General features: G+C 43.1%; 3 protein-coding genes across 11 annotated transcripts in view; 2 read left to right on the top strand and 1 right to left on the bottom strand.

Moving 5' to 3' along the window:
* The window catches only part of LRRC56 (leucine rich repeat containing 56), a 41,595-nt gene extending 38,892 nt beyond the window's left edge, over positions 1–2,703 (top strand). For all 7 annotated transcript variants that reach the window (XM_083480181.1, XM_083480186.1, XM_083480183.1 and 4 more), the window contains one exon: positions 1,050–2,703. In XM_083480181.1, coding sequence (XP_083336307.1) covers positions 1,050–1,242 — 193 coding nt within the window. In that variant the 3' untranslated portion in view covers positions 1,243–2,703. The remainder of the gene's footprint in view (positions 1–1,049) is intronic.
* Positions 2,704–4,354: 1,651 nt separating this feature from the next.
* LMNTD2 (lamin tail domain containing 2) overlaps positions 4,355–25,954 on the bottom strand; it is a 39,749-nt gene continuing 18,149 nt past the window's right edge. Inside the window, 10 exon segments of the mRNA XM_083480129.1 lie at positions 4,355–4,566; positions 8,735–8,817; positions 10,701–10,849; positions 12,486–12,676; positions 13,642–13,761; positions 14,973–15,168; positions 18,251–18,365; positions 21,361–21,497; positions 22,817–22,914; positions 24,092–24,190. Of these exon segments, the coding sequence (XP_083336255.1) occupies positions 4,420–4,566; positions 8,735–8,817; positions 10,701–10,849; positions 12,486–12,676; positions 13,642–13,761; positions 14,973–15,168; positions 18,251–18,365; positions 21,361–21,497; positions 22,817–22,914; positions 24,092–24,190 (1,335 nt within the window). The 3' untranslated portion in view covers positions 4,355–4,419.
* The window catches only part of RASSF7 (Ras association domain family member 7), a 113,126-nt gene continuing 106,831 nt past the window's right edge, over positions 19,660–25,954 (top strand). The window contains exons 1-2 of one of the 3 annotated variants that reach the window (XM_083480417.1): positions 19,660–19,770; positions 20,131–20,225. The gene's annotated coding sequence lies outside the window, so the exon portion shown is untranslated. The remainder of the gene's footprint in view (positions 19,771–20,130; positions 20,226–25,954) is intronic. The other 2 variants (XM_083480415.1, XM_083480404.1) reach the window with 2 other exon arrangements.

The raw sequence follows: 25,954 nt of genomic DNA, 5'->3' as shown, positions 1-25,954 counted from the left end.
CATCAGCCTGTAGTGCAAGCTAAGTTGCTCCTGACACTAGCAACATATTAATATTAATATTATTATTATAACATTTATCCGTAATTTACTACATAAAATGTCTCAAAGCAACTCACAGTTGGGAAAAAACATACAAAGGCAAGTATTTAAAACAACATCAAAAGAATAAAACAACATTATTTACCCAAAGTGCTCATCCTGCAGCATTATATAAAGGATGAATCCTACACCACCCAGCTAAAAGACAAACACCAAAAACAGCTAGGTGCCATATGAGCCCAATTAAGAACCAAATGCTAGGGTAAATAATAATGCCTTTGGCTGGCACCTAAAAGTTAATAATGATGGCATCAGGCATATCTCCCTAGGGAGAAAATTGCATCACCCTCACTGAAAAGACCTGTTCTCACGTTGCCACATTCCACACATTCACAGACTCTGGATAGGCTCCTATGAGGAGAGGCAGTCTAAGGCACTGAGGTCTGAGTTACATCAGTCTTTGTAGATGAAAACCAGCACTTCAAACTGAGGCTAAAAACTAATGGGCAGCCGATGCATTTTGGGCAGGATCTGCGTTATATGCCTTCTGCTCCCAGTTGACAATCTGGCTTCTGAATTCTGCACTAGCTGCAGTTTACAAATTATCTTCAAAGGTAGCTGCATGTATGATAAAACACATTGCAGTAATCTAGCCTAAAGGTTATCATAGCATAGACTACAGAAGCAAGGCTATCCCAGTCCAGAGAGGTCTGCAGCTGGGCCACCAGTCAAAGCTGATGGAAGATACTCTGTGCCACCAAGGCCACTTGTGCTTCCAGTGACAGTAATGGGTCCACAGGTACCCCAAGCTGCATGCTGTATACTGTATCTCTGTAACTGAGTGGTGTGTTGTTCTCTATGCTAATGAGGTGGGACATAGGGGGTACAGAAGAGGTTTTATCCCTCTTTGTTGCATCCAGCACAGAAGGTTAAGTGACTATACAATTCTAGCTTCGTCTCTGAAACATATTTGTGCCAACTCACTGTACTCTGGTGTTTCTTGTTTTCAGAGCCTCTGTAGATAGAAAGCTCCTCAAGATGATCAACTCTCATCAACCTGCTGTTCGCTCATGCACAAAAATGCCAGAGGGACTTGCAGTTCTGAACGTGGTCCGCCCTCTGACTGCCAAGGCTGCCTTGCAGAGCTTGCCGAGCAAGCCAAATATCTCAATGACGGCTCAAAGCAAGACTCCCAAATTGTAGGAAATGCCCTCAGCAGCTGTGCGTATGTTGTTGCCAAGTCACAGACGCTTTCAGCTGCTTTCTGTGTTTCCCATCTTCCTATGAGCAACACAGGCTGGCTTCTCTGACTCATCACGATCTCTGAACACAGCAGTGCCCTAGGTAAGCAAAGCAGTTTAAATAAACAATTTGATTGACCTCAAACAAAACTGCTGCTGCGAATGGAGAATCTGCAACTCCCCTATCAACCATTTTGGCAGCTTCTGCAAAAGGAGGAATGAAACTTGTGCCGCCATAGCCCTTTCAAGTGACTGTATGCCTGATGTTTACAGCAGCTGCGTGCCTGGCCTCATGGGCAGGGTGGCCCCTTTGACTCATCCAGTGGGAGGAAGGTACAGACCATCCTTCAGCATTCCCTCAGGTATCCAGCTGCAGCTACTTCATGTGTCCAACTGCTGTCAAAGGGATGCAGTCCCTCTTGTGAAATCATACAACAGACTGGGAAAGCTGTGTAGAATGGAATTGAGTGTGCTTTGAGCAGAACTCTCGCTTTCAGAGCACATCCTTGATTCAGGCACGGACTTGGATTCCACGTTGATGTAGAAACACTCCATCTTGCTTGAAATCATTCTTCTCTATTCTTTTTAGCAGGGAAAAACTCAGTAGTTCAGAAGGAGTTTGGGAGAGGGGGATTGAGCACATCACTTTGTTTTTTTGTACTTGGAAGGAACTCCTGATGCTCATCCAGAATGCTGTCATACAGATATACCTGAATTGGGTGGGTTGTGTTTTCTCCAAGCCAGATGTCCGTTGTAAATATATTTGCAGTGGACAAGGTTGATTCCCAACAATCTCTCCTTTACCTCATCTTTTTCATGCGTTTTTACCACAAATGTATTTGCAATCAAATGTTCTGTAACTTTTTTTTACTAGATCAGTTTTAAAGGAATACAAGAATATGTGTGTGCGTGCATGTGCTTGTCTGTGCGCACACAAACAGGCACACGCACATATTCAACCACTGCAGGGAGCTTACTCTACTTTTAATAACATTTATTCTGCTTTAGAATACAATATGAAATGCTATGAACTGGTATAATCTGATCTGGTTTGCATAACAATGTAAACAATTCCACCAGGCCCCAGGTATGACATCTTATGGATAAAGTCAACACGTGAGCAGGTATTCACAGATGTTGCGAGCAGCAGTGGTTGTGAGCATGTCAGCAGGAGAAAGTATGCTGCCACAATCATGGGAATTGCTGCTGTCTGCATATGTGATAGTCAAGTTCACACTGTATATTTGTCCACACGAATCCCAAGGACAGTTGGGACTGCTTGCAAGTAGAACAAAAGCTATGTATGAACTGGCACTCAAGACAGGGATATTTCAACAATTATTGTGAATATTTTGAAACTAAGTACTGTAATTGTTTAAATTATTTTCTGGAAGACTATTTATAATACATGAATTATGCAGCATCCCAATCTGTAGGTCATTTCTTTCTAGTTGAATGTTTGAAATGCAGAATGGAGCTGAAACCAAGAACGTTCACACCATATCTTCAGCTTGTCCTTTGAAGCCAAAACCTTTAAAGAATATAAGAAGATCTGGGACATTCATACCCTTAGAAGGCATGCAGTAAATGGAGCACAATTCATAGAATGGTGGTTCCCAGAAAATGTGTAAAATTGGCCTTGGCAAAACATGCACCATTTAAGCCAGCTTCCTTCTTTACACCAGTGTCTCATTTTGCAATCATAATTAAAATTCTCCTCTGTATATAAATGGTGAGAGTAGGGGTAGCCAATATGGTGCACTCCAGATGTTAGACTCCAACCCTCATCAACCCCAACCATCATGGCCAATGGTGGGCATTAAAATTCAGCAACATCTAGAGGGCACCACTTTTGCTACCCTTGGTATGGGGGAGACCAGCAAGTCTGACACACAGTACCCCCAAGTAGCACTGGATGTGACCACAAGAATTCTGGGCAAAATTACCCAATCACATCCAATTTTAATAGGAAAAAAGCATATGGGAGAGAGGTGCTGAATCGTTCCTCAACCATGATGTACTGCAGCCATCCTCCCAAATGTTTTCTTCCAGCTGGGCTTACTTCCAATCTGTCTCTTTTTATGTGGTAATCTATGTTTAAAGACATGCCTAGATTGCCCCAAATGCCAAATTATTTTCCCAGTCCCCGGTTAATGTGTTAGTTTTATGTTGATCCAAAGCCAACTAACAATATTGTTTGGGCCACCCCAATCTCTGCCAAGCGATAGTAAGAGATTTCAGGGGATTTGGCACTTAACCAAGGTTGTGTTTCTGTTGGGAATCAAGGCGCAGCGGAGACTAGCGTCTTTATGAAATATGGTTTATTCTACACATATTTACAACCTGGGTTTTGATGAAGAGAGAGAGTTCACAGCATTTACATCACAAGAGGGACTTGTCCTTCCCAGCAGTGCAGCCTTGGATTCAGAGGCATCCCAAGCGCCTTCCCCATGTCTCTTTCTAACAGCCTGCTGCTCTGCCCACTTCCTGCCTTTCTTCCCAGAAACCCCAAAGTGTCTATTGCAAAAGGACATCCTCTCTTTCTGTGCTGACATCACGCCCCACTGTTACCCTGGGAACCTCCCCCTCTCAACTTTGCTATTGTCTTCTGCTAACTTAACACACGGCTGGGGGAAAGGACACCATCTGGATGATCAATTGTTCTTAATGGACTGGTAGTTATTTTATTTATTAAATTTGTATACTGCCCTCTCTCCATAGATCTGAGAGTGGTTCACAACATAAAACAGTTCTCCTGTTCTTAATGGCATCGATGCTATCAGCAATCTCCTGAACTGGTTCAGCATGAGTTTTTTCACTCGCCTGGCATCTTTCCTTCATACTTCAAAAAATTAGGGGTAAATTCTACCCCTTTACTAAATTTAAGATAATGGGGAGTCTCCCAAATTCCTAGCAATATGTAGCTTTACTTCTTTTCTCTGCCTCCTAAAGCCTCTTTCCCGTCACCATTAATGTGGTGCTTCTTGTCTTATGCCTTCCAAGATAGTTAAGCTGGCACAAAGAACTGCCTCGGAATTGGAAGGGAAAGTCACAAAGATACATGCCAGGCAAACTGCAGAGTTGTGCTGTGTATTTAAAGCCATGCAAACCACCTTTGCTGCTGACATTCATCAGCATGTCATCTAGCAGGACAGTACCTCCTTAGGTGCAGATCAGTGATAGTGGGCATGTAAGTCATATGCTTGAAGCCATATCTTGAGCGAGCACTCCTCTGTCCTATCAGGGACACCATGGGAAGTGTAGTATCCAGCGTAGTCTTGAATTCCTGAAAAAAAGGACACTGCTGTTACCAAACGATAGCAGCATTTAAAAGCAGGTGTGTGTGGCTGGCATTTGCCTTCAGGACTTTGATAAATATAATTATACACTTTATCCAAGCCCAATACTCTGCTACTAAAACTAAATTACACGTAATAGTCATAGAAACTCTAAAGAGGAATCTTGTGTTGCACCTCATTATCCCTGTCTGTCTGTCTGTCTCTCTATCTGTCACACACACACACACACACACACACAGAGAGCACACTTATGTTACCCAGATGTGGTTTTAGTACAGCATACCCTTCCCACCGCAGCGGTACCATTTATCTACTTGCACTGGTGTGCTTCGAACTGCTAGGTTGGCAGAAGCTGGGACAGAGCAGCGTGAGCTCACCCCGTCCCAGGGATTCAAACCGCCAATCTTCTGATTGGCAAGTCCAAGAGGCTCAGTAAGTTTAGACCACAGCACCACCCATGTCCGCTGCAATGCCGTTTCTGTGCTTCCGTCATAGTGTTCCGCTGCACCAGTAGCAGTTTAGTCATGCTGGCCCATGACCTGGAAAGCTGTCTGTGGACAAATGCCTACTCTTTCGGCCTGAAGTGAGATGAGTGCTGTACCCCATAGTCACCTTTGACTGGACTTAACTGTCCAGGGGTCCTTACCCTTACCTTAGCATAGCATACTACTCAAATCAGCAAGCATAGTCCAGAACCTGTTATTATAGGATGAATGCTCCATATGTATGATGTGTTAGTGGCAGTGAAATCTATTAACATCTGCCCTTTTGTGGAAGTGTTGAAAGTATCAAAGCCTTTCCCACTCTTAAATATATCCAAGACCTCTGCCCAAAAGAGAATAAAGATTTCTCCTTTTTCAAATTTGGCAGAGAAAAGAGGAACATATTTGTCAAAGTCACACAACAGACCTGTGACACAAGCTAGAGGCAAAAACATCTACTTAACTCACTAGAAGTTAGGAATCTAAATGCCATTTATTTATTTGCCTTTGAAAAAATTGCCACCTTAATTCTACTAAAATACTAACTGGTTGTGCAGGGGGAGACAGGGAAGTAGAGCAATTTAATTCCTCCACTAAGGATTAGCAGTAACATTTTTTTCCTAATATAAGGTCTGCCAAACAGCCTCTCTGTTCATCTAATTTTCAAGGTTCCTGGAAAAGGCACATTACATGCAAGGTTTTTTTTTACATTGGTTTTATTGTGACTTGTGGGGCTACATAAATGACAGAATGTAATAGCAGGAAGCCTCATCTTTAAATAAAGGAAATTACTCAAGGCCTGAAAATGTGCAAGACTTTGGGAGGCGCCTCTTCCTCTGCTGCAGATGGATGCTACAGCAAGTCATAATTTCAGACATCAACACTGACCTAATGAATTAATAACATGGAACTGGCAGGTGTGTAGGAAGACTTGGAATTATAGCGGGTTCAGCTAGGATACTTTTTACTTGTGTAATCACAAAATAATAATAACTGATCCCTCACATGATGTGAACCCAAGGAATCCAATGCTAGTCCTACTCAGAGTTGACCAATTGAAAGTAAGAAGCATGACTCTTGTGTCCATTAATTTCAGTGTGTCTACTCTGAGTAAAACTTAGTTGGCTACAACCCAGAATGCATGCATGTACTTATTTTATAATATTTCCTGCCCTTTAATGTAAAACAGTTCCAGGACTGCATTTGCATGAGCAGCAATCACTGTGGCTCTTTCTGTGTGTTTTTCCATAATCATAGCCTGGCACTGGCACTTAGGGGGCAGGGGCTGTTTATAAGGGCCAGCATCTTTGCTCTTCTGCCGTTGCCCATTCTACTCATATTAACCTTAGAACAGTCCCTGGGTCTAGTTAAAATGCTGTCATCTTGTAGCGCTGCTATCCTCACGCTATGCAATAACCACTGGTTCTTTACACTCTTTTTTGGAGTTAATGGGATTTGCTGCGCACTGTGAAATTGTTATTTAAGTAGACACACTGATATGTATCTAAGCAAGCAAGAGGTAAAGAAAATAGATTTCTAATTTAGCACAAAAGAGGGCTTTCCAGCTGAAGTGCCCGGTGAGTCAATGTTGAGACTTAGGTATTCACCCAGCCACCATGTACTCTTCCTTCTATTTCTCCTATTCTTTCTCTTGGGACTTGCCTATATTATCAGTTTATCCTGGATTAGAGCTAAACAAAGGATGGGGATTGGAAAAGGTCCAGATGTTCCTTCTAAAACATCCAACCCTTGCAGGTTAGCAGAACAGAAGTACTTATTCTCCTTGAGCTAGATTCTCCCTCTGTCTGCCACCTACCTTTGGATTTACTCCTACAGCCTATTGTTTCTTCAAATCATCCTGGTCTAAAGGAGCTTTTATACAGATAGCTAAACTAACCCCTGCTCCTCCAACTCTGTTATATAAAGGAACCCCTGGATGATTCCACAGTCTATACTAAGATATGTTTCATTCACTCCCTTTTTATGAGGAATCTACCCAACACCATCCCTTTTTGGTTCTTCCATCATTTCTCAGGCTGTAGAAAGTCTGTTTCCCCCCCTCCCAAAAGAATCAAGAGCACAGTCTCACTAGGTGTACTTGCCCTTGGTGCTACTTCTGTCTGTTTAAAGAGGCGGGTATTAGATGGGCAGAGATCTATCGTGCAGGTGAACTTGTCAAAACTCTGCATACATTCACCATAACCTTTGCGGTAGGTACTTTTTATCACCCTGTTTATGTTATTTAATTGATCTCCTAACTAGGGCTAACTAGTTTTTCCAGCTTTTTTTTTAAAAAAATAATGTTAGCGTGCTTTAACACCATAATGCTGTCTAAAAATAAGAAATAAAAAGCTTTCTGGTCATTGCCATTAACCCTGCTGCAAAAATGCCAATGGCCAGAATGCTTAAAAAAAAATTTTTTTTAAAGCATTATAGCATTGTGGTGCGACATGCTATAGTGCTCTTTTATTTTTTATTCTTTATTTCAAAAAAATGTTTTAGTACTAATTTATCTTCTGTATATTTTGGAAAGTTTCCTATACGTTGCAATGCCTCTCAAGATATTATTTACAAATTTGCCATGAGGGTTCCTAAAGTGGGGGTGGTAGTCTTCATTAATGTTTGACATCGGCTGCCATTGATTGGACGTTGGCAGACTGAAACATGTCTTTAGCGTGATGGCCCAATTTTTGGTGGGACAGGTCCAAACTATGCTTATTTCAAACTCTACATGAGGGCTGCTGAAGTGGGGGCAGCAACCGACTGCCATTTTGAATCAAGATGGCAGACTGAAATGTGACTTGGGCATGTCGTTGTCCAGTTTCTGGTGTGATGTGTCCAACCTGCACCAATTTGGACACCTCAGAATATATCATTTCACTATTTAGCAAATTTGGCATGACAGGCCAACTTGTGCCAATGTGGATGCCTCTGAAGATATTGGCCAACTCAGCATGAGAGTTCCTGAGGGGGGAAGCAGCGAACTTCATCTATGTTTTGATGCTTGGTGCTATTTTGAATCAAGATGGTGGACCAAAATGTGACTTTGATGTGACTTCACTCAGTTTTGGTTATGGGTCCAAACGGTGCCAATGTGGACACCCCTGAAGATATTGTTGCCCAATTTGGTGTCACTTTGCCCAATTAAGCATCATGAGTCCAAACTATGCCAATTTGGATGACTTGAAGTTATTGTCCCCCAATTTGGTTCCAAGATGGAGATGGTCATCCTGCTCTATGTTTGGAGGCTAGACACAATTTTGAATCAAGAGGGCATAGTGATAGTTGCAGATGAGATTTCCTAAGGTGGAAGAGGTATTTTTTGTATATGTTTGGATACCATTGGATGCATTGAGCCCTGCATTGGTGGGGGGGGGGAGCCCTGCATTGGTGGGGGGGGGCATGCACAGCAGCCATACTCACAAATCATACTATCCATTTAAAAATCACAATATGTTTGGGTTTCTTAGAATTCCCACACAGCACCGGACACTTTCTGCTAGTTGTACTTGTACTATGCTTTGGAGAAGGAAACCTCTGTTTCCCGTTTCTTTATTCCAATGTCTGATTATCCAGCAACCTTGGGCTCAGAGGTGCCTACACAGCATTTACAGTACATCTCTGGGGAGGCCACTAACCTCTCCATGTATTTGTTATTAATGAACATACTTACTCTAGCTTCTGGTTCCATAATTTGAGGCTGCCGTGTCTGAAAAGCAAAATCTCCCTCGCTGGTTGAAGAACTGCTATTCTTTTCTGCCAAAGAACAATAAAAGCAGAGTGCCTTATTAGCACTGAAATTCGCCCCCACATGCACTTTGCCATTTAATCTAAACTGAAGATGGTGTCTAAAACACCCCTTCCCCACTTTAGAAGAATCATAAACAATTGAACACCTTTATCTAGACCCACAGAACAATGGCTGAGCACAATGTGTTTTGGAACTCACACAATAGCAAGGAGGGCTCACAATTTATCCCTTTCTTACCACACACCTCATTTAACTTCTTAGCACATGATTCCACACACTGCAGAAATAACAGAGCAACTGGGAATGTTGGTGGGGAGAATGTGTTCATGTGTTTGGTACCATCAAATGATGGGGGAGGGAGACATAGCCATACTTGTTCATTTAAAAATGTATATCCTACTTTTTGAGTAACTTCTTCCACAAAGTTGTTTACAATTTCCAATTAGAAAACAATATCTAACAGTAAAATAAGGGTGCTTCAGGTAACCTTGACCTAAATCATTCAGAGCAGGGGCAGGAAACCTTAGACCCAGAGGCCAAATGTGGCTCTCCGGGTGCCTCTATGTGGCCCTTGGGACACTCCCCATCTCCTTCCCAGACTGCAGCCTTCACTGGCCCTCATCCCCTATGGCACTTCACTTTCTCATTCTGCCTCCTGCCACTTCCTTTTCCTCTGCTGTCTTCCAGTTCATGCCCCTTTCCTTCCTCTTCATTGCTCCGCTGCCAGTCTGAGACATGAAAAACACATTGCACTGAACGAGAAAGTAGGAAAGAGTGTCACTCTTTGAAATTTCCTCCTTCAGCTCTATGTACTTTGCGGGGGGGGGAATACCCACCTTTGCCATGTCATATCGGGGAGGCAGTGAATAGTGTGCTCAATGGTTTTGTGGGCACCAGGGGAAATCCTCAAGGGTGCCACTGTGCCCATGACCACAGATTTAGGTACTGTAATTAGATTGCTCACTGCACATTGGTATTGTTTCTTGGTGTGCATCTACACTAAATGAACCTGAGGCTGTGTTTTGTGAGATGTTGAGAGATTTCTGTCCTCCATCCATTCAGCTTCCAGGATATTAGGTGGGAGGGGGAACATTTTTATTACCCATACAGTGGTACCTCGGGTTACAGACGCTTCAGGTTACAGACTTGACTAACCCAGAAATAGTACCTCGGGTTAAGAACTTTGCTTCAGGATGAGAAAAGAAATCGCGCGGCGGCAGCAGGAGGCCCCATTAGCTAAAGTGGTACCTCAGGTTAAGAACAGTTTCAGGTTAAGAATGGACCTCCGGAACGAATTAAGTTCTTAACCTGAGGCACCACTGTATTTAGGTCCCTAGTGTAGAATTGTCCTAAGGGGCTAACTATATGGTATGTGTACACACACCGAATGGAGGCCCAACACCATTCTGAAATGAATAAAACTTTGGAGGGGGGAAGAAGTATTGTGAACAGAGTAGGGAGGACAAAAAGAGGGAATGCTTCTCTCTTTCAGTATCTACCCTTTTTGTGCTTCACATTTGTCTTCCAAAGCAGCAGGGAATGGGAGTGGGAAACTGCTTAGACGGTGATATAGAGCTGAGAAATGATGGACAGGAAAGAGCTAAGCAGGCAACCTATCTTTGCTGATGCTCTGCTCAAAACATTCCCTCCTAGAGCTATTTTTCCTTCTTCTTTTTTAAAGAAGGCATCAGGGATCCATACCATCGGTTTGCGTGTGATGTGTAGTTAGTTTCAGTTATGAAAACATTGAATTAAGCTATGCTTCTAAAATTATTTTTTATTTATTTTGACAAATATTGCACAAAATTCTTCCTTAATGCACATAGCAGTACACAGATTACCATATATTTAACAACAGATATAGTTAAAACAGAGTTGACTTACATACCCATGAGTGGAAGCAAAGTTTTTGAGGAAACTGAATATAAGCTGGAAGTTTCGCTGCTTGCATCACTGATTTTCGTCCTGATACCTGTGGCACGACTAAGCAGCATTTTGCTACTTTGTGCAGAATCAAAAGAAAAGTGTCCATGGAACCTGAACAGGAAAGAAAGAAGATTGACCCAAGAGGAAGCTCACCCTGTTAAAAGAGTCGGAATAAGCATCAGCTCCTTGCAACCAACACTATCCATTTCAAACAGCTGCAGGGCAGCTGCAAACACTTCACACTGGTGCATCTGGGCACTGAAAGTGATCAACCTGATCGACTTTATATTTTGGAAAGTTGTTTGTACACTGCACATTTGGACACCTCTTGGACACCTCTGTCATAATTTTGCATAATGCTTCCTGAGATCATGGAGCAGGTTTTCGTCTCTTTGGATACAACTGGATGCCATTTTGAATTAAAATGGCAGATCAAACCTTTCAAGACTGCACTGTTCTAAAAATCGGTGCTGGCATCTAAAGATTCAGAGCCACAAATATACCACTTGTCTGATAATAAATGTTGGAAATGTAAAGAAACCGAAGGTACTTTCTTCCACCTTTGGTGGACGTGCCCAAAGATTAAGGACTTCTGGGAAATGATATATAATGAAATGAAAAAGGTACTTAAATGTACCTTCCCTAAGAAACCAGAGGCCTTTCTCTTGGGCATTGTCGGCCAATTGGTGTCAAAGAAAGATAGAACATTTTTTATGTATGCTACAACAGCAGCAAGAATACTCATAGCAAAGTATTGGAAGACACAAGATCTACCCACTCTGGAAGAATGGCAGATGAAGGTGATAGACTACATGGGACTGGCTGAAATGACTGGCAGAATCCGAGACCAGAGGAAAGAGACAGCGGAAGAAGATTGGAAGAAATTTAAAATCTATCTTAAGAGATATTGTAAAATTAATGAGTGTTAAAATGTTATGATTATAGAAAGTAAGTGGACTACAGCTGTAAAGATTAAGTTAAAAGAAAAGAAAAGAATACAACTAGATAAAATTAAGGGTGAGGATTTGCTGAATTAAATTTGAAATTGGAATGCAGAAAGGGGAGTTATGAGGAGGTCGGTGAAGTAAGTTTTAAGAAAATAAGGTTTTGAAATTATACTTGTTTGTTTTTGTGTTTGTTTGTTTGTTTGTAGTGAGTATGTTTATATAATTTGTGAAAATTCAATAAATATTATTATATAAAAAAATAAAGATTCAGAGCCACAGTCTTCAGAGGGCATGAGTTTGATGTTAGCAGTGTGATAGTAATGTTATGATTTGCACTTAACACTAAACCATAGTTTGTTTTAAACCATGCTTTGTTTAACAAAACGCGAGTTAACCACAAGTTGCCTTACAGACAATCAAACAAAACACGACTTGCTTCTCCAACATTTGTTTGGTTTTTGAGCTAATCTTGCCTCATGCCTTTCTAGTTTTGTGAATTTATAGAAGACAGGGAGTGTCAAACAAGCCATGGTTAAGGAAAGGTGCTAGGTTCACATATAACACCAAACATGTAAAATAAACCAGGATTTGTGAGCCAATAACAAATAATGAATTCAGCTTGTGGTTTGTATGCAGTAAGCAAACTATAGTTAAGTGGCTCAAAAGGGGTCATGCATAACACTAAGCTATGGTTTAATAAACCATGGCTTAGTGTTATGTGCAAACCATTGCATGATACTGACTGTACTCCATTCCTTCTACCTGTTTTTCACCAGCACACTCCTAGATTGAATCTCTACCTTTTGTTTACCAAGATGCCTGAAGTTCTACGAATTCGTTGGGACGAAGCTACGTCTGGCCTCGAAGGCAAGGACTCAAAAGTTTCATCATCTTCACTGAGGGGAAATTTGTCCACTGAAAGGTCCACATTATCGCTATAGGCATCTGCAGCTGCCATGAAGTGCTGAGGACCTCTATATTGTGAGATAATCTTAGAAGATGAAAGTGAAAGGAAAATAAAGTTATTCACCAGACTTCAACATTTATATAATACAGTACTGCTTTTCAATGCTCCCATGGTAGTTGACAATTTGTTATATCAATGCATGAGAAAAGGACGGATTCTCTCAGGATCTATTCAGAAGTGGATGGTAGACATTCCCTCTTCTGCTTTCCCCTCAGGGCATGAAAGTCCTTTAGCATGTCCTTCATTCCCAACAGCCATAAATGTGTATCAGCTGTTGATCCAGAAATTACAATCTAGGATCACATACTTAGGTTTATATTCATTTATTCAAAATTTTAGAAGTGGCCATTAATATTTAGCTGCTGGCTTATAACTACTAATGCTCTGCTCCAAACAAGCTGTGATGCCATTTGGTGGCTGCACATGATGTTCTCTTCGGGGCAGGGGTACTATAACTGACACACAAAATAAACACACAGAGATACACTGTTCCCTGGGTGTGGGAAACCAATTGCAGCTTCACTCACCATGTAAACAACACCTTAAGTCACAGAAATGCCATAGGTCTTTGGTGACCTCATTCAACAGAAACCAACCCCAAGGCACACTTTGGGTTCACATAAACATCTCACTGTTTACAGTGTGCATAACAGCCATTTCATGTATATTCATGAGCTCCACCACACTCAAATACTGTTTCATATTACAAATCTATGCTTAAGTTTACTCTGATACAATGCCACCCTACGTCATGGATAGCCAATGTGGTGCCCTGCAGGTGTTGTTGGACTACGATTCCCATCAACCCCAACCATCATGTCTTGTGTTGTAACCCAACAACATCTTGGGGGGGGGGTCCCACGTTGGCTATCATTACCTTAGGATGGTCAACCTTTTGGGCCTTTCCCCCTTTTTAATTTTTAAAACTCAGAAAATTATAACACACTGTACACCCCTTCCCCTCCAGACTATTAAACAAAGCAATTCACCTGGCCATGGTAGTCACAGAGGCAGGTCGTGCATTCTGGACCTGTTCTGAAAAAATGTTGCCTGCTTAGTGGCATGTTTGAAGCTTGCTCATGAGCAAGGTTGGCCCCTGCAGCCCACACCTATAAAATATAGTGCAAATGGATGAGACACAACCTTAATGTATGACCTACAGTACCTCCCATTTTCATCTGTAACTGTAGCCTGGTGCCCTGTTTTTGCAGACCTCATGGGGAGAAAAGCTACTTGGAAAGACAATTTGGAATGAAAAGGAGATCCAGTAAGTGAACTAGTCCAGAAAACTACTACTAATTTGTTAATCCCTTTTGGCCTTGCTCATTAAATTCCTGTGCAGTCAGGAAATCTGCTTTAAAAAAACCCTGGTCTGGCAAACATAAATGCTTGTGCTGATGGAGCAATTGTGTTAGCACGATGTTAAATTCCACCCATATATAGTCTATTATTTCCCTGTAATGCTGGTAGAAATACATTCTGTTTTATTGGTCAGAATTACACATTTCTGGGAAAGCAGCACTTCCCATACAACCATTTTGCTTTTAAAAATATTTTAGTACCCATAAGCGCACAGTACAATTTAGAAATATTTCAGATAGAGACAACTGATTCCTTCTTTCTTTCTTTGCTCAAACTCAACTTTTTTTAGGATATAGAAAAATTTTATAGCAAAAATAACTTTTTAGAGTTCTTAAATCCAGTGGGCTAACTTTCAGTTCATATTGATGTCATCTGTCTGAAGCAAAATGTTTTGGACTACCTGTGGCATGAAATTATTGTTCAGCAAGATAATATCTTATATACCGTAATTTCCATGTATTAGACGAGGTTTTTTGACTCAAAAATCATGTCAAAAAACTGGGATTGTCCTTTACACGGATATTGGGGGGGGGGGAGTTGCGAGCTGCCAGCCAGCTGGTTAGCAGTCGCGCAACTCCCCCCCCCCATGCCGCTGTGGGAGGTGTGTACTCTAGGGAGCGTTTCCCGCAGCTGCGTGGAGGGGAAGCTGTGCACACCAGGCAGTTGGTTGGTGGCCGTGCTCTAGGAAGCTTCCCGCCCTCAGTGGCGTGGGGTGAGTGGATGCCCACTTTGCCAACCCCCAGCAATGGATTTGCTGGGGTGATTTTGATGGCATGAGTGCAATTCCCCCTAAAAAAAGCTCAACAACTTTGGGCCATCTCCCCTCATTTTCTTTAAATTTAGTCCCCCAAAATAGGAGGTGGTTTATACATGGGGGCGTCTTATACATGGAAAAATACGGTTTGTATATCTATATCACACTCAGGATTGGGAAGCAGGAGAGGTCCCTGCTGCTTACTGTGATATGATGCTGTGCAGGCAGAATGGTGCCATTCGGGAAACGATAGATAGACACTGGGAAGTCTTTAACCCACTGCTGGATGATGTAGCCACTTAAATCTATTTCCTTGTTCAATAATGTATTGAAGATTCGGACAAATTTGCCCGTATTATGTACACTCACAATCCTTAATGGTCCTGAACCAATATGGCATCTAGGGGAAGAAAGTGGGAAGAGGAGAAAAAAGATGGGTTAGGTGTGACTGGAGGTGAGGGGAGGTATCTAGGGCTGCCATATTTCAAAAAGTGAAAATCCAGACAGGTGGCGGGTTAGAAGTCAACTGAGAGAAGCACAGGCAGCTGTGAAGAGAACAAGTCTTCTCAGAGACCAACTTAGTCATCTGTAACTCTTGTACAGTGGAAGTTTGGTTTCTGAACGTCTTGGAAGTCGGTTGTTTCAGTTTTCGAATGCCAAAAACCTGAAAGTAACTGCTTTGCTTTTCGAACGCTTTTCAGAAGTCAAACGTGCCACACGGCTTCCATATTGAATTTTCCATAAGTAAATGCTTCCAGAAATGCATGCTTCAGTTTTTGAACGTTTCGGAAGTTGAACGTCTTCCAGAATGGATTACGTTCAAAAACCAAGGTTCCACTGCACTTAGTTTCCAGTATAAGGAAAATGGCGGTCTGAAGCTACAAGAGTAGTAGCAGCTGAGACAGTTGTGAATTGTCTGGAAACATAGTAGAATTAGAAAAGGATCATTTAGAGCAAAGCACGGATCACCAACCTTTTCTTGCTCATGGGTGCATTTGCAAATTGGACAAACTGTCATGAGCACTACATGCACACAATGGCCAAGCACACTCTGTAATCTTTCTATTGGCTGCAACAAAATGCTTTTCACAAGCCTAATTTCAGCAGGGGAAGCAAGCCTCTGAGAACCAGTGAATGCCTCTGCATGTGCAACTGCACCCATGAGCACCATCCTGACAATCCTGGGGTAAACTATATTTGGGGGTGGGGGTGGGAGAGAACACATCTATACAAAGTCTAGATTACGTACATTCTATGCCTTCAAAGCACATTCAAAGAACATTTTTCTCCTCAAAGAATTATGGGCACTGCTGTTTGTTAACATGTGGATTTGAATTGTAGCTCTGTGAGGGGTAAACTACAGTGCCCAGAATTCTTTGAGGAAAAGACTGTGCTTTGAATGTGCTTTTAAGGTATAGAGTATAAACAGCTATAGTTTCTTGGGTTAACTACAGATATACATGTTTATCTTCAACAGAAATATTTTTATTATACTTCCAATATTATTAAATATTTGCCATATGCATATTGGCCATTTGCAATTTCCTAGTGAATACCAGGTCTGTGGAGGAGGAGCAGAAAAGCCTGACAAGAAGCTGTGTCACAGATGAACAGGCAAAATAGCACATCCTGTCAGAGATCATATTCGCTCCACTTCCATTACATATTCCAGGAGGATGGTAAAAGCAATAAAAAATAAGAAGCCAACTGGGGAGGTTAAAAGCCAAAAAGTTGTGGGGGGGGAGGGGAGGCACATAAGAAGGTAATTAAAGCACATGGATTTAGAGCGGATGTGATAGGGAAGTGGTCTGGTAAAGTCACTTCATCTGAGGTGAAGTGATTCTAACAGCTATTCCTTAAGCAATGAGGTTTGTGTGGTAAACATGACGGGATCATTGGCAGGATGTTGGCTCTGTGTGTGTTTGTGTGTTTGTGTGTGTGCATGTGTGCACACACGCGTGGGGGCATGTAGTCATGAGTTGAGCAGATGTTTGCACACTGCACAAAGTGGTTACAGAGTGGGTTGCTGCTTTGTGAGTTTAAGGTGATGCTGGAGGTGCTAGTACAGTCATACCTCGGGATAAATATGCTTCAGGATAAGTATTTTCGGGTTGTGCTCCACGGTGACCCGGAAGTAACGGAGCGCTTACGTCCGGGTTTTGACACTCGCGTATGCACAGACGGTCAAAATGACATCACGTGCATGTACAGAAGCGGCAAAATGCAACCCGCACATGCACAGGCTTGCAGTCGCATCTTACGTTCTGTTCAGGATGCGAACGGGGCTCTAGAATGGATCCCGTTCGCATCCCGAGGTACCACTGTAATGGACTTGTAAGTCTAGATGGCTGATGCTTTTAAGCACACAGTTATCCACATAATGTGAAAAGCCCAACTTCTTCCCAACTTTGCTTCTCTGGGTCTTTATAACTTACGATTCTTTGGCAGCTCCGGATTCACCAGATACCTGTCTGACAAAATGGCGGGGGGTGCCTCAGGGGTGGACCCTACCCTCAGTGGCGTAGCATGGGTTGTCAGCACCAGGGGCAAGGCAAGTAATTTGTGCCCCCTAACCCGTGGATTTGCGCCCCCTAACCCCCAGATGTTGCGCCCGGTGCGGCCGGGCCCCCCCTGCACCCCCCACACTACGCCACTGCCTACCCTGCATTGCTGAGGGCCTCCTTCATGTTGATCAGTGGTGGACAGCAGGTAGGGCCAGAACATTGTCTCAGAAAAGGAGCACTACACAAAAGGATGGGCAAACTGATGAATGATACAGGGCCTCAAAAAGCGCTCCGAAGTGGGACAGCAAACACTAAAAAGCTGAAAGTGGGTTGCTTGTTCTGCACTGTTGTCCCAAAGAGTGCCAAGTGAAACTTGCAAAGAAAGGTCTTTGCTCCCTGCTCTGAAAAAGCTTATCTCCTCATTTGAAGGCAGAACTACTATTGCACTATGAGAGGATGGGGTGGGTGGCCGCTGGGTGCAGCTTTCAGTGAAAAGGTGGACACAGGTTTAGCCAGGAGTGGTCAGCAGGGCACAGCAGCCTAGGTTGGCATTGGTCATCTGGCTTCCCATGGCAGAGGCTGCTGCCAGTAACTTAAGAGGGAAAAGGTGACAGGGAGTTCGGCGGTGTACCGGCACTGGTGGAGCCCATCAAACACTCCCTCCACTGTGCCCACACTGTGCCAACATCCCTGCCACCTCACCCCTCCCCATCTTCTTTACCAGCAGTGAACTCAAAATTGGAAAGCCAGGTAGGCAACTGGGTTGCTACTGGGTGGGTGCACCCTGTCTTTTACTGACTGAGCTTTTACTGAGAATCTCTCACACAGTGGAGTAGCGTACAGACCATCCAGGAGGAAGGAATAATGTTTGCTTCAAAATGGAAAGTAACAGAAAGCATGCAGGAGTCTCTCCTTAAGTCTGGTGAAACTGCAAGGCAGAGGCTTCTCACACCAGAGTTGAGCTCTGAAGGTACTCACCTCCTGCATTCTTCTATGAAGGGGCAGGTCAAAATGTGAGTGTGCATTTCTTCCTCTGACAGCTGTCCAAGAGTGAGGCGAGACTGTGCAAGGCTCCAACGATCCAGGGAAGGAGCTTTCGAAAGTTGAAACATAATATACTCATATGGCATATGAATAAAAACTAATGAAAAACTAATGAAAACTTCCAGGGAAAAACACTGTAGCTGAAAGTCAAACATTACACTGTGGTGATATTAGCTGCATTAGAAAAGGCCTGTGTGCCCTGGGAGAAGGCAGATGAGAAGCCCAGGCCACAGAGCACTGGCCATTAGCTCCAATAATAAATAAATACATTATACAAATAAGTTATCTGTATTTATGAATATTTGTTTATTTATTTAGACACGTCTTTTCCCCCTGACGGAACACAAGGCTGCTTACATATAAAAATGAGAACTGCTAAAAACATGAAAAAGAACAATCATTAAAAAGCAATTAAACATTGATAGTAAAACTATATACATATATAACACGTATAAAAAACCATACAAATAATTACAATAAAAACAACACGGCATTAGCCCTTTCATAAAAAGCAGTCCGTACCCAAAAGCCTGTTGAAACAAAAAAGTCCTGCTGGTGGAAGGACAACAAGGCGGGAAGCAGTCTAGCTTCACTAGGGAGGGAATTCCAAAGTCTCCTGTGTCCGTATCAGGTGGGATCATGAATACTAATTTTTAATAACTTATGAACATTGTAGAGTTTAAAAAAACAACAACTGTTACCTTCATGTCATATGTATTGGATAATTTATCTAACTGAAAACTGGAATTACCTCACTTAATCAATCAATACACCTGCTCAGCCACTGGCTGAGTCACTGTGCTATGAAAAGTTAAAATAGTTTAGTTGCTCAGAAAGAATGTGCCAGCACTAGGCTCTAGTTTGTTTTGCTTGCCATGTTATCGGGGAGGAGAGGAGAATAATTGCTTTTTTAAAAACCTGACAGACAGATAATGACATACAATTGTGGACTTTAGTCCCCAAAGCTTACGCCATTATGGACGTGTTAGTCTTGAAGATGCTACAAGATTATTTGTTGTACACCTTCTTTGACACAAGTGAAAGGCCAAATGTTCATGAGTCCAGGATCAGGATCAGGAGGGAGAGAGGGAAGGCTGCAGGCAGGGCAGATGAAAATGCTCATGTAGGAAGAGATTCCCTCAGGAAGTGTAGGGAAGGACACAAGGCCCAGAGAAAAGTAGTTTAAGGAAGGGGCTGGAGAAGTCAGGCTAGGGATCCATAGCCTGAAGAGGAAACAGTCTTGAGAGAAGGAGGGACAAGAGGAGGCAACAACATATGGTGTGGGGTAGCTGTATAAACACAAGGACCACTAGGTGGCGCTGGGCCAGGAGAAAGGAAGGGGGAAAGAAGGGAAGCTTTCAAGCAGCTCAGTATGGTGTCCATGTTATCAATTCCATGGAGGGCTTGAGAAAAGATTTTATGTGTCAGCAGGGACAGGCAAGGGAACTTTGGAGGTAAAACAGTGCTCATTATGCTTTAGAAGACCATGGGGACAGAGAAGGAGTAACCAGCCAGCTTTGCAATAGTTTTCTTTTGTCATGGCAAAAGGGAAGGTTGCCTCTGCCAGCCTGACCAGGCCTAACCCCATGCTTGGTGGGTTATGAGCCTAGGGTGGCAGCTTTAGGGCTTTTGGTTTGTGTTCCTGTAAGAACACTGGTGAATAGCATAGCTAAAGAGTAAATACGTATTTTGTTTTACAGAGAAATCTCACCACATAGAAAGGAAATTCTGTTATTTTTCCATAATTACTTGTTTGCAGGATTGTGCTCCTATAGCGTGAAGATGATTCATCCATAAGTTTTATTTTACTGCAGGAAAGTCATCCACGGACATGGGAAATAAACAATGCAGTCCTATGAATGTCCACTCAGAAGTATGCCCAATGGAGTTCAGTGAGACCTACTCCCAAGTAAGTGTGTATAGGATTGTACTCATAGCCTCAAAAGGGGGAAGCTCAATGAGGTGGTGGGAAATACTGGCATTAACTAACACTAGTTAGTTATACTAACACTAGTTTGTTAAACTATATACTATAACTAGTTTCCTCTGACCCTTGCATTCCATTATTTCCCCAAAGGTGTAGATTTTCTTTTTACCTGCAAAACATGACATGGCTGATTGGTCACTGAATGGCAACAAATGGTGGGGTATAGAGTTCTTAAGAGTGAGCTGTTGAAGGCAAGCCTTTGCCCCCCACCCCTTCATCAGGAATTCATGTTGTCCCTTACTGCTCATGGGGGAGGTGGGGAGGACCTGCAGCTGATCATCTATGTTCTGTAACTTGTGAGTAGACTGAGAAGCCTGTTGTTGCTTAGGTCAACCTACATAGCTCTGAGCCACAGTGCTCTTTTCTTTTAAACTGCTTTGTCTATTTGTCATCTCCCCTCCTGTTCTTTATAAAGCTTTGTGATTTAGTTAGTGGGGTCAGAGGTGCGTGTGTTTGCCAGTATCAATGATTCTTGTAATTCTCCATGTGCCTAGAATGTTTGGGTTCCTGCTTCAGGAGTCTAGGATCGGGGTTGTTAAAGACCAAAAAGTTAATCTGTTCTCTGGCAGATCTAGGGAGCTATGGGTTTGCTTTACTCTCTGAGTGAACTGTAAGTGATGCAGGGTGGCTTATTCTAGGTTCTAGAGATCCAATATTTAATTGAGCATCCCCAGATTTCTTCTTGTCTGGGGAAAGGGCTGTGAGCTCATAGGGAGGTGGTGGGGGAGACTAATGGCTAATCAAGGCACAACTGGCCAACCCCAGGTGGGCAGCAGTTGTGTGAGGAAGGGGTGTTAGAGGCTCGCATTCTGTCATAATTGTGGCAATGACACTGTTACAGAATACATTAGAGAAAAACCCAACCCACAAGTCTGAAGAGGCTCTGTCAGTAAAGTCAATGCTTTAGCATACGTGGAACAGTCCAAGAGATTAACCTAGGTTACATTGGGCCTATGTGCATTGCACATGTGTGTGTGTGAGTATGCATTGCATGTACGACTTTTTGATCAACTAGCCAATGCCGGACTATTTTTAAAGAGGAAGAATTTGAACTTACTTTTCCCCACGGGCATTTTCTCAGAAGATGGTGCCGTATTGAAGGAAGACGATTCTACCATTTTGGGGTCAGCCACTGAAAAGATGTCTGATTTCTGAGAGGTGAGGACAGCCAACGAGGATGGTTCAGAAGGTGAACTGTAAAGTGGGGGTGGGGAGTTTGACATGCATTCCTTTGGGCTAATCCAGAATTTTCAACAAACAAACCCACATATTCTTCTCAGTGCTGTATTCAGATGAATACCCAATACATTAGGAGCAGTGTGATATCCTATCCACATAAAATGGGGTGCTGTGGCGCAAAGTGCATAGCCTATTTGCTTGTTCTTGCAAAAGAACTAATGGAAAATTTGTGTTCTAGCACTGGAGTGGGGAGTACATCTTCATCAAAAAGATAGCAGGACTGCTGCACGAGGAAAGGGATTTTGCTAGCCTTTTCTGCTTTACACGGCACTTCCGCATGGAAGTTCACTGTGGACTTGGTAGTTTGTGCGTGCAATTTTTTTTGTAGTAGTCACTTGACATTGTCCTCATAAAAATGTCACCCTATATCCCGCCCCCCGCCCCCCCAATTTAATCTGCATTTGCTATTTCTGCAGGGTGGCAATGGTGGTACTTCACGGATATTTCACACACCCTGCCTGCTGGAGCAGAGGCATCTTCTCTCTCTACTTCCCACATTCACTTTAAAGAGGACAGAAACTGACAGCTTCAAAAGGGGGGCATAGCAGGGACACTAGGTTGGGGGGTGGGAATCCATGGTGGCTGCCATACCATACAACTCCTTGCTTGTCCGTCCCCCCCCCCACAAGAGGAAATACATAGGGAAGTACTGATTTCACCATAACAGAGGCGGGGAACTTCAGACTAAGTGGGTGAATGTGCCCCTCAAACCTCTCTAAATGGCTCCCAGGACTCTCCCCAGACCTCATCCCCTCCCCAGCCTTACTCCCTACTGACCCTGCTTCTCATACTCCTTGCTTATTTTTCTTTGGCTGCAGCATGTTGTGAACTGTCTCTTTCTTGGATGGAGGACAGAGAGGGGTATGCGAGTGTGTATAGAATCTAGCCTTCTCATTGCTAGAATCGTTGATCCGCTCACTTTTCATAGAATCATAGAGTTGTAGGGCTGGAAGGTACCTCAAGGGTCATCTAGTCCAACCCCCAATGTGGGGCTCCAACCCATGACCCAGAGATTAAGAGTCTCATGCTCTACAGACTGAGCTATCCCAGGTTCAAAAGCATGCAGCCTTCTGCTTGAAAAAGGTTCCTTTGACCCTGCCCTATAGCACTGCTGAGAGGATGTAAAGCAATAAACAGAGGACCACGGGCTGCCTTGGATGCTTCTACTACATTCTCAGGTGTATTCAGATAGCGACTTACCTCAGACAGGCTGCTGTTTTTCTAGCAAGCCCCTTTTGGTCCTTTCTGTCACAAAGCCTGTGGTTTGCAATTACCTTTCCTGTGAGCTTCCCTCCAGCGCACCATTGTGTGCCTTCTCTAATTTCAGGATTATTTCATCTTTTTCCTCTTCAGTCAGCGAAATACTTCCAAACTAAAAAGCAGGAAGAGTGATGACACCGATAAACACCCGATTAAGGAAAAGGTAACAATACTGTATTTTCCCGTGTTTAAGACTATATTTCCCTCCAAATTTTTTAAGTTTAAAATTGGGGGTTGTCTTATACACAGAATGTTGCAATTATTTATTTCTTACTTTTGGGCTCAAAAAATAGGGATCGTCTTATACATGGGGGCGTTTTATACACGGGAAAATACAGTAATTCTGTGAAGTGAAAGCTATGTTCCCTCCATGAAGCACACTAAGCAAACCCATGCCCAAACAAGGGACCGCCCAGAAGTTTATTCCTTATGTAGGACTGCCAGATTACCTCTTGAAGGCATTGCCTGCTCCTGGGGGGGGGGGGGACACTTGTGTGGAAGTATGTGTGTACACACTTACTTGTGTGCGCACACATACACAGACCATGGGTTCCATTGTGTCAGGTCCTATTTTAAAATAGGGAAATATTGTCCCAGCACCAATAACTACTACGAACCCCAAAATTTCTCTCCCAGAAACAGTGCTTGTCGGGAGTAAGTCCATTATGGCCCCAACCCACACTGAGTAAGGCAGTGACCCACTGTTGGGGGTGTGACAAAATGTGAGGGTTTCACTTCAAAAAGTTTACAAAACAATAGCAAAACTCTGGCATTGGAACCCAGGCTTGAAGTATTTCTTGATCTGCTTCCTGCAATTGCGTTTTGGGGTGATAGCTATGACCCTAGCTTTGAGTAGCAATTGCTCAGTTGGAGGGGTGCTGCAAAACATGGGTTTTTTGCTACCAAGTGCTGCAAAACAACTGCAAAGGTTTGGCACTAGTTTGGAGCAGATCCCAAATTTTGGGGTTCATAGTTCAGTCTGTTCTCATTTCAGAGCCATTAACACTTAATCAAAAGTCTATCTTCCTCTGAATTTCACGGGAGTAAGGGAACTTGAACAATAACAAGGTACAAAGTGTGATTACAGGCAAACTGTAAGCAGGCAAACTTATTATACTAAGATGGTACACTTAATAAGACCATACTGGTTGCTTCTAAGGCTGCTCCATTCAACTGAGATGGGCTATATAGTATTGTGCTAGATGGCAGTGTTTTTGTATGTGGGTTTTGAAGAGTCAAGTATCTAGCCCTCACACTCTTCTGGGTTCTCTTGTCTTCATGGCACTGACCTTATGAAAGGCATCCACAAAGCTTGTGTGCTTTGGAATTCTCCGAAGCCGTAGATCACTTGTTTCTGATGTTACCTTTGTTCCTGTCTCTGACCAGAGCTACACAAGAGGGGGGGAAAGTCAGATACTATTAGTGCCTGCCAATCCCTCAAGTTAGAATTTATTTGTTGCATTTTCCAGCTATTGATAGATCAGCCTTTCATGAATTTGTCTAGTCCCTTTTAAAAGGCATCTAAGCCAGTGACCATCACAACACATTAGGGCAGCAACCTCCAGAAATCAATTATGCATTGTGCAATGAAGTACTTCCTTTCATCTTTTACTGTATGACCAAACCTCTACCATGATGTGGGAGGGAGAGAAAAAACATCTACTTTCTTCACAGTGTGCATTCTTTCCTAAGTCCCATCTTAGTCACCTTGTATTCTAATCTTAAAAGCTCCAAGCATTTTAGACTTTCCTTTCGGGGGGAGGTGGTCTAGTTCCCTGATCATTCTGGCTGCCCTATTATGTAGCGTTTCCAGCTTTGCAATGTACCGTATTTTTCGCTCTATAGGATGCACTTTTCCCCCTCCAAAAATTAAGGGGAAATATGTGTGCGTCCTATGGAGCGAATGCAGGCTCTTTGGCTTCAGCGATAGCAATGCGAAGCCTCCAAAGCGCAGAGGGAGCGCTCCCTCCACGCTGCGGAGGCTTCACATTGCTTTCGCTGAAGCCTGGAGAGCGAGAGGGGTCGACCCCTCTTGCTCTCCAGGCTTCAGCGAAAGCAACGTGAAGCCTCCGCAGCGCAGCAGGAGCTCCCGCTGCGCTCCGTAGGCTTCAAGTTCCTTTTACTGAAGCCAGGAGAGCAAGACTCTCCTGGCTTCAGCAGAGAGGGAGAGCTGCGCAGCGCCCCTTCAGCGAAGCGGGAGGAGAAATGGAAGGGGCTCCGTTTCTCCTGCCGCTTCGCTGAAGGGGCGCTGAGCAGAGAAGGGGAGAATTCCCCCCCCCTTGTTCTCCCCCTCTAAAACAAGGTGTGTCCTATGGTCGGGTGCTTCCTATAGAGCAAAAAATACGGTATATATATATTTTTTTCTTTCTTTTTTTTAGATGGGGTGATCAAAGCTGTATACTGTATTCCCAGTTCCACCGTATATTTGTATAAAGGTGCTAGGACTAATCCTCAATCCGTCTGGTAGACCAGTCGTTTTACGACTGAAAAGAGTGAAAAGAACAATGGGACAAGCCATACGTCTCTGCAGTGATGGGGAGCGGGGGGCACATGGGAATCAAGGATGGGACAAAGGAGGTAGCAGGAGACAATAAGCGACAGAAAAGGCAAGGGCAATGCCTTAGCAGAGCTTGGCCAGAGGGAAAAGACTGATTCAGTTATAAATGCAACCAATCTGTAAGGCCTGGGACTCAACAGCCATCATAGAGCAGAATCAAATATTTTTGGCAAATGCTCAGGATCTTATTAGTGGTGATGTTTTGTGACTGGAGTTACTTTATATTTTGCCTTTTTAAAAAATATTTTATTCTGATCATTTGTGATGAAGCAGGCTATATATTGAAACAAAATACAAGTGAAATAGCATATGTCAGCACTCTGCATAATCTGGGGCTTTGATGTGTTCGCTTTAGAGAAGAAAAAGGAAAACAGGCATCAAACTTTTTGCAAGCAGTGAGTGCCCCCTACTGGCCAGTTATTGCAATTAATCTTGGGTCTACAGTAACACTACTGTACTTTTAAAGATGGGTTGCCATCATCTGAGAAAGAGAGAGGGGTATTAGTACTGATACAGACACAAATTGAGAAAAGTGGGATATAAGTGTGGGTGAGAGAGTGTTAGTTCTAGGACAAGTTACTTTAATGTGGATGCA

This window comes from Podarcis liolepis (assembly GCF_965112155.1).
Source record: "Podarcis liolepis genome assembly, chromosome: 1".
NCBI classification, from domain to species: domain Eukaryota; kingdom Metazoa; phylum Chordata; class Lepidosauria; order Squamata; family Lacertidae; genus Podarcis; species Podarcis liolepis.
Note: the sequence above shows the minus strand (reverse complement) of the source record. Positions and strands in the feature narration are given on the sequence as shown.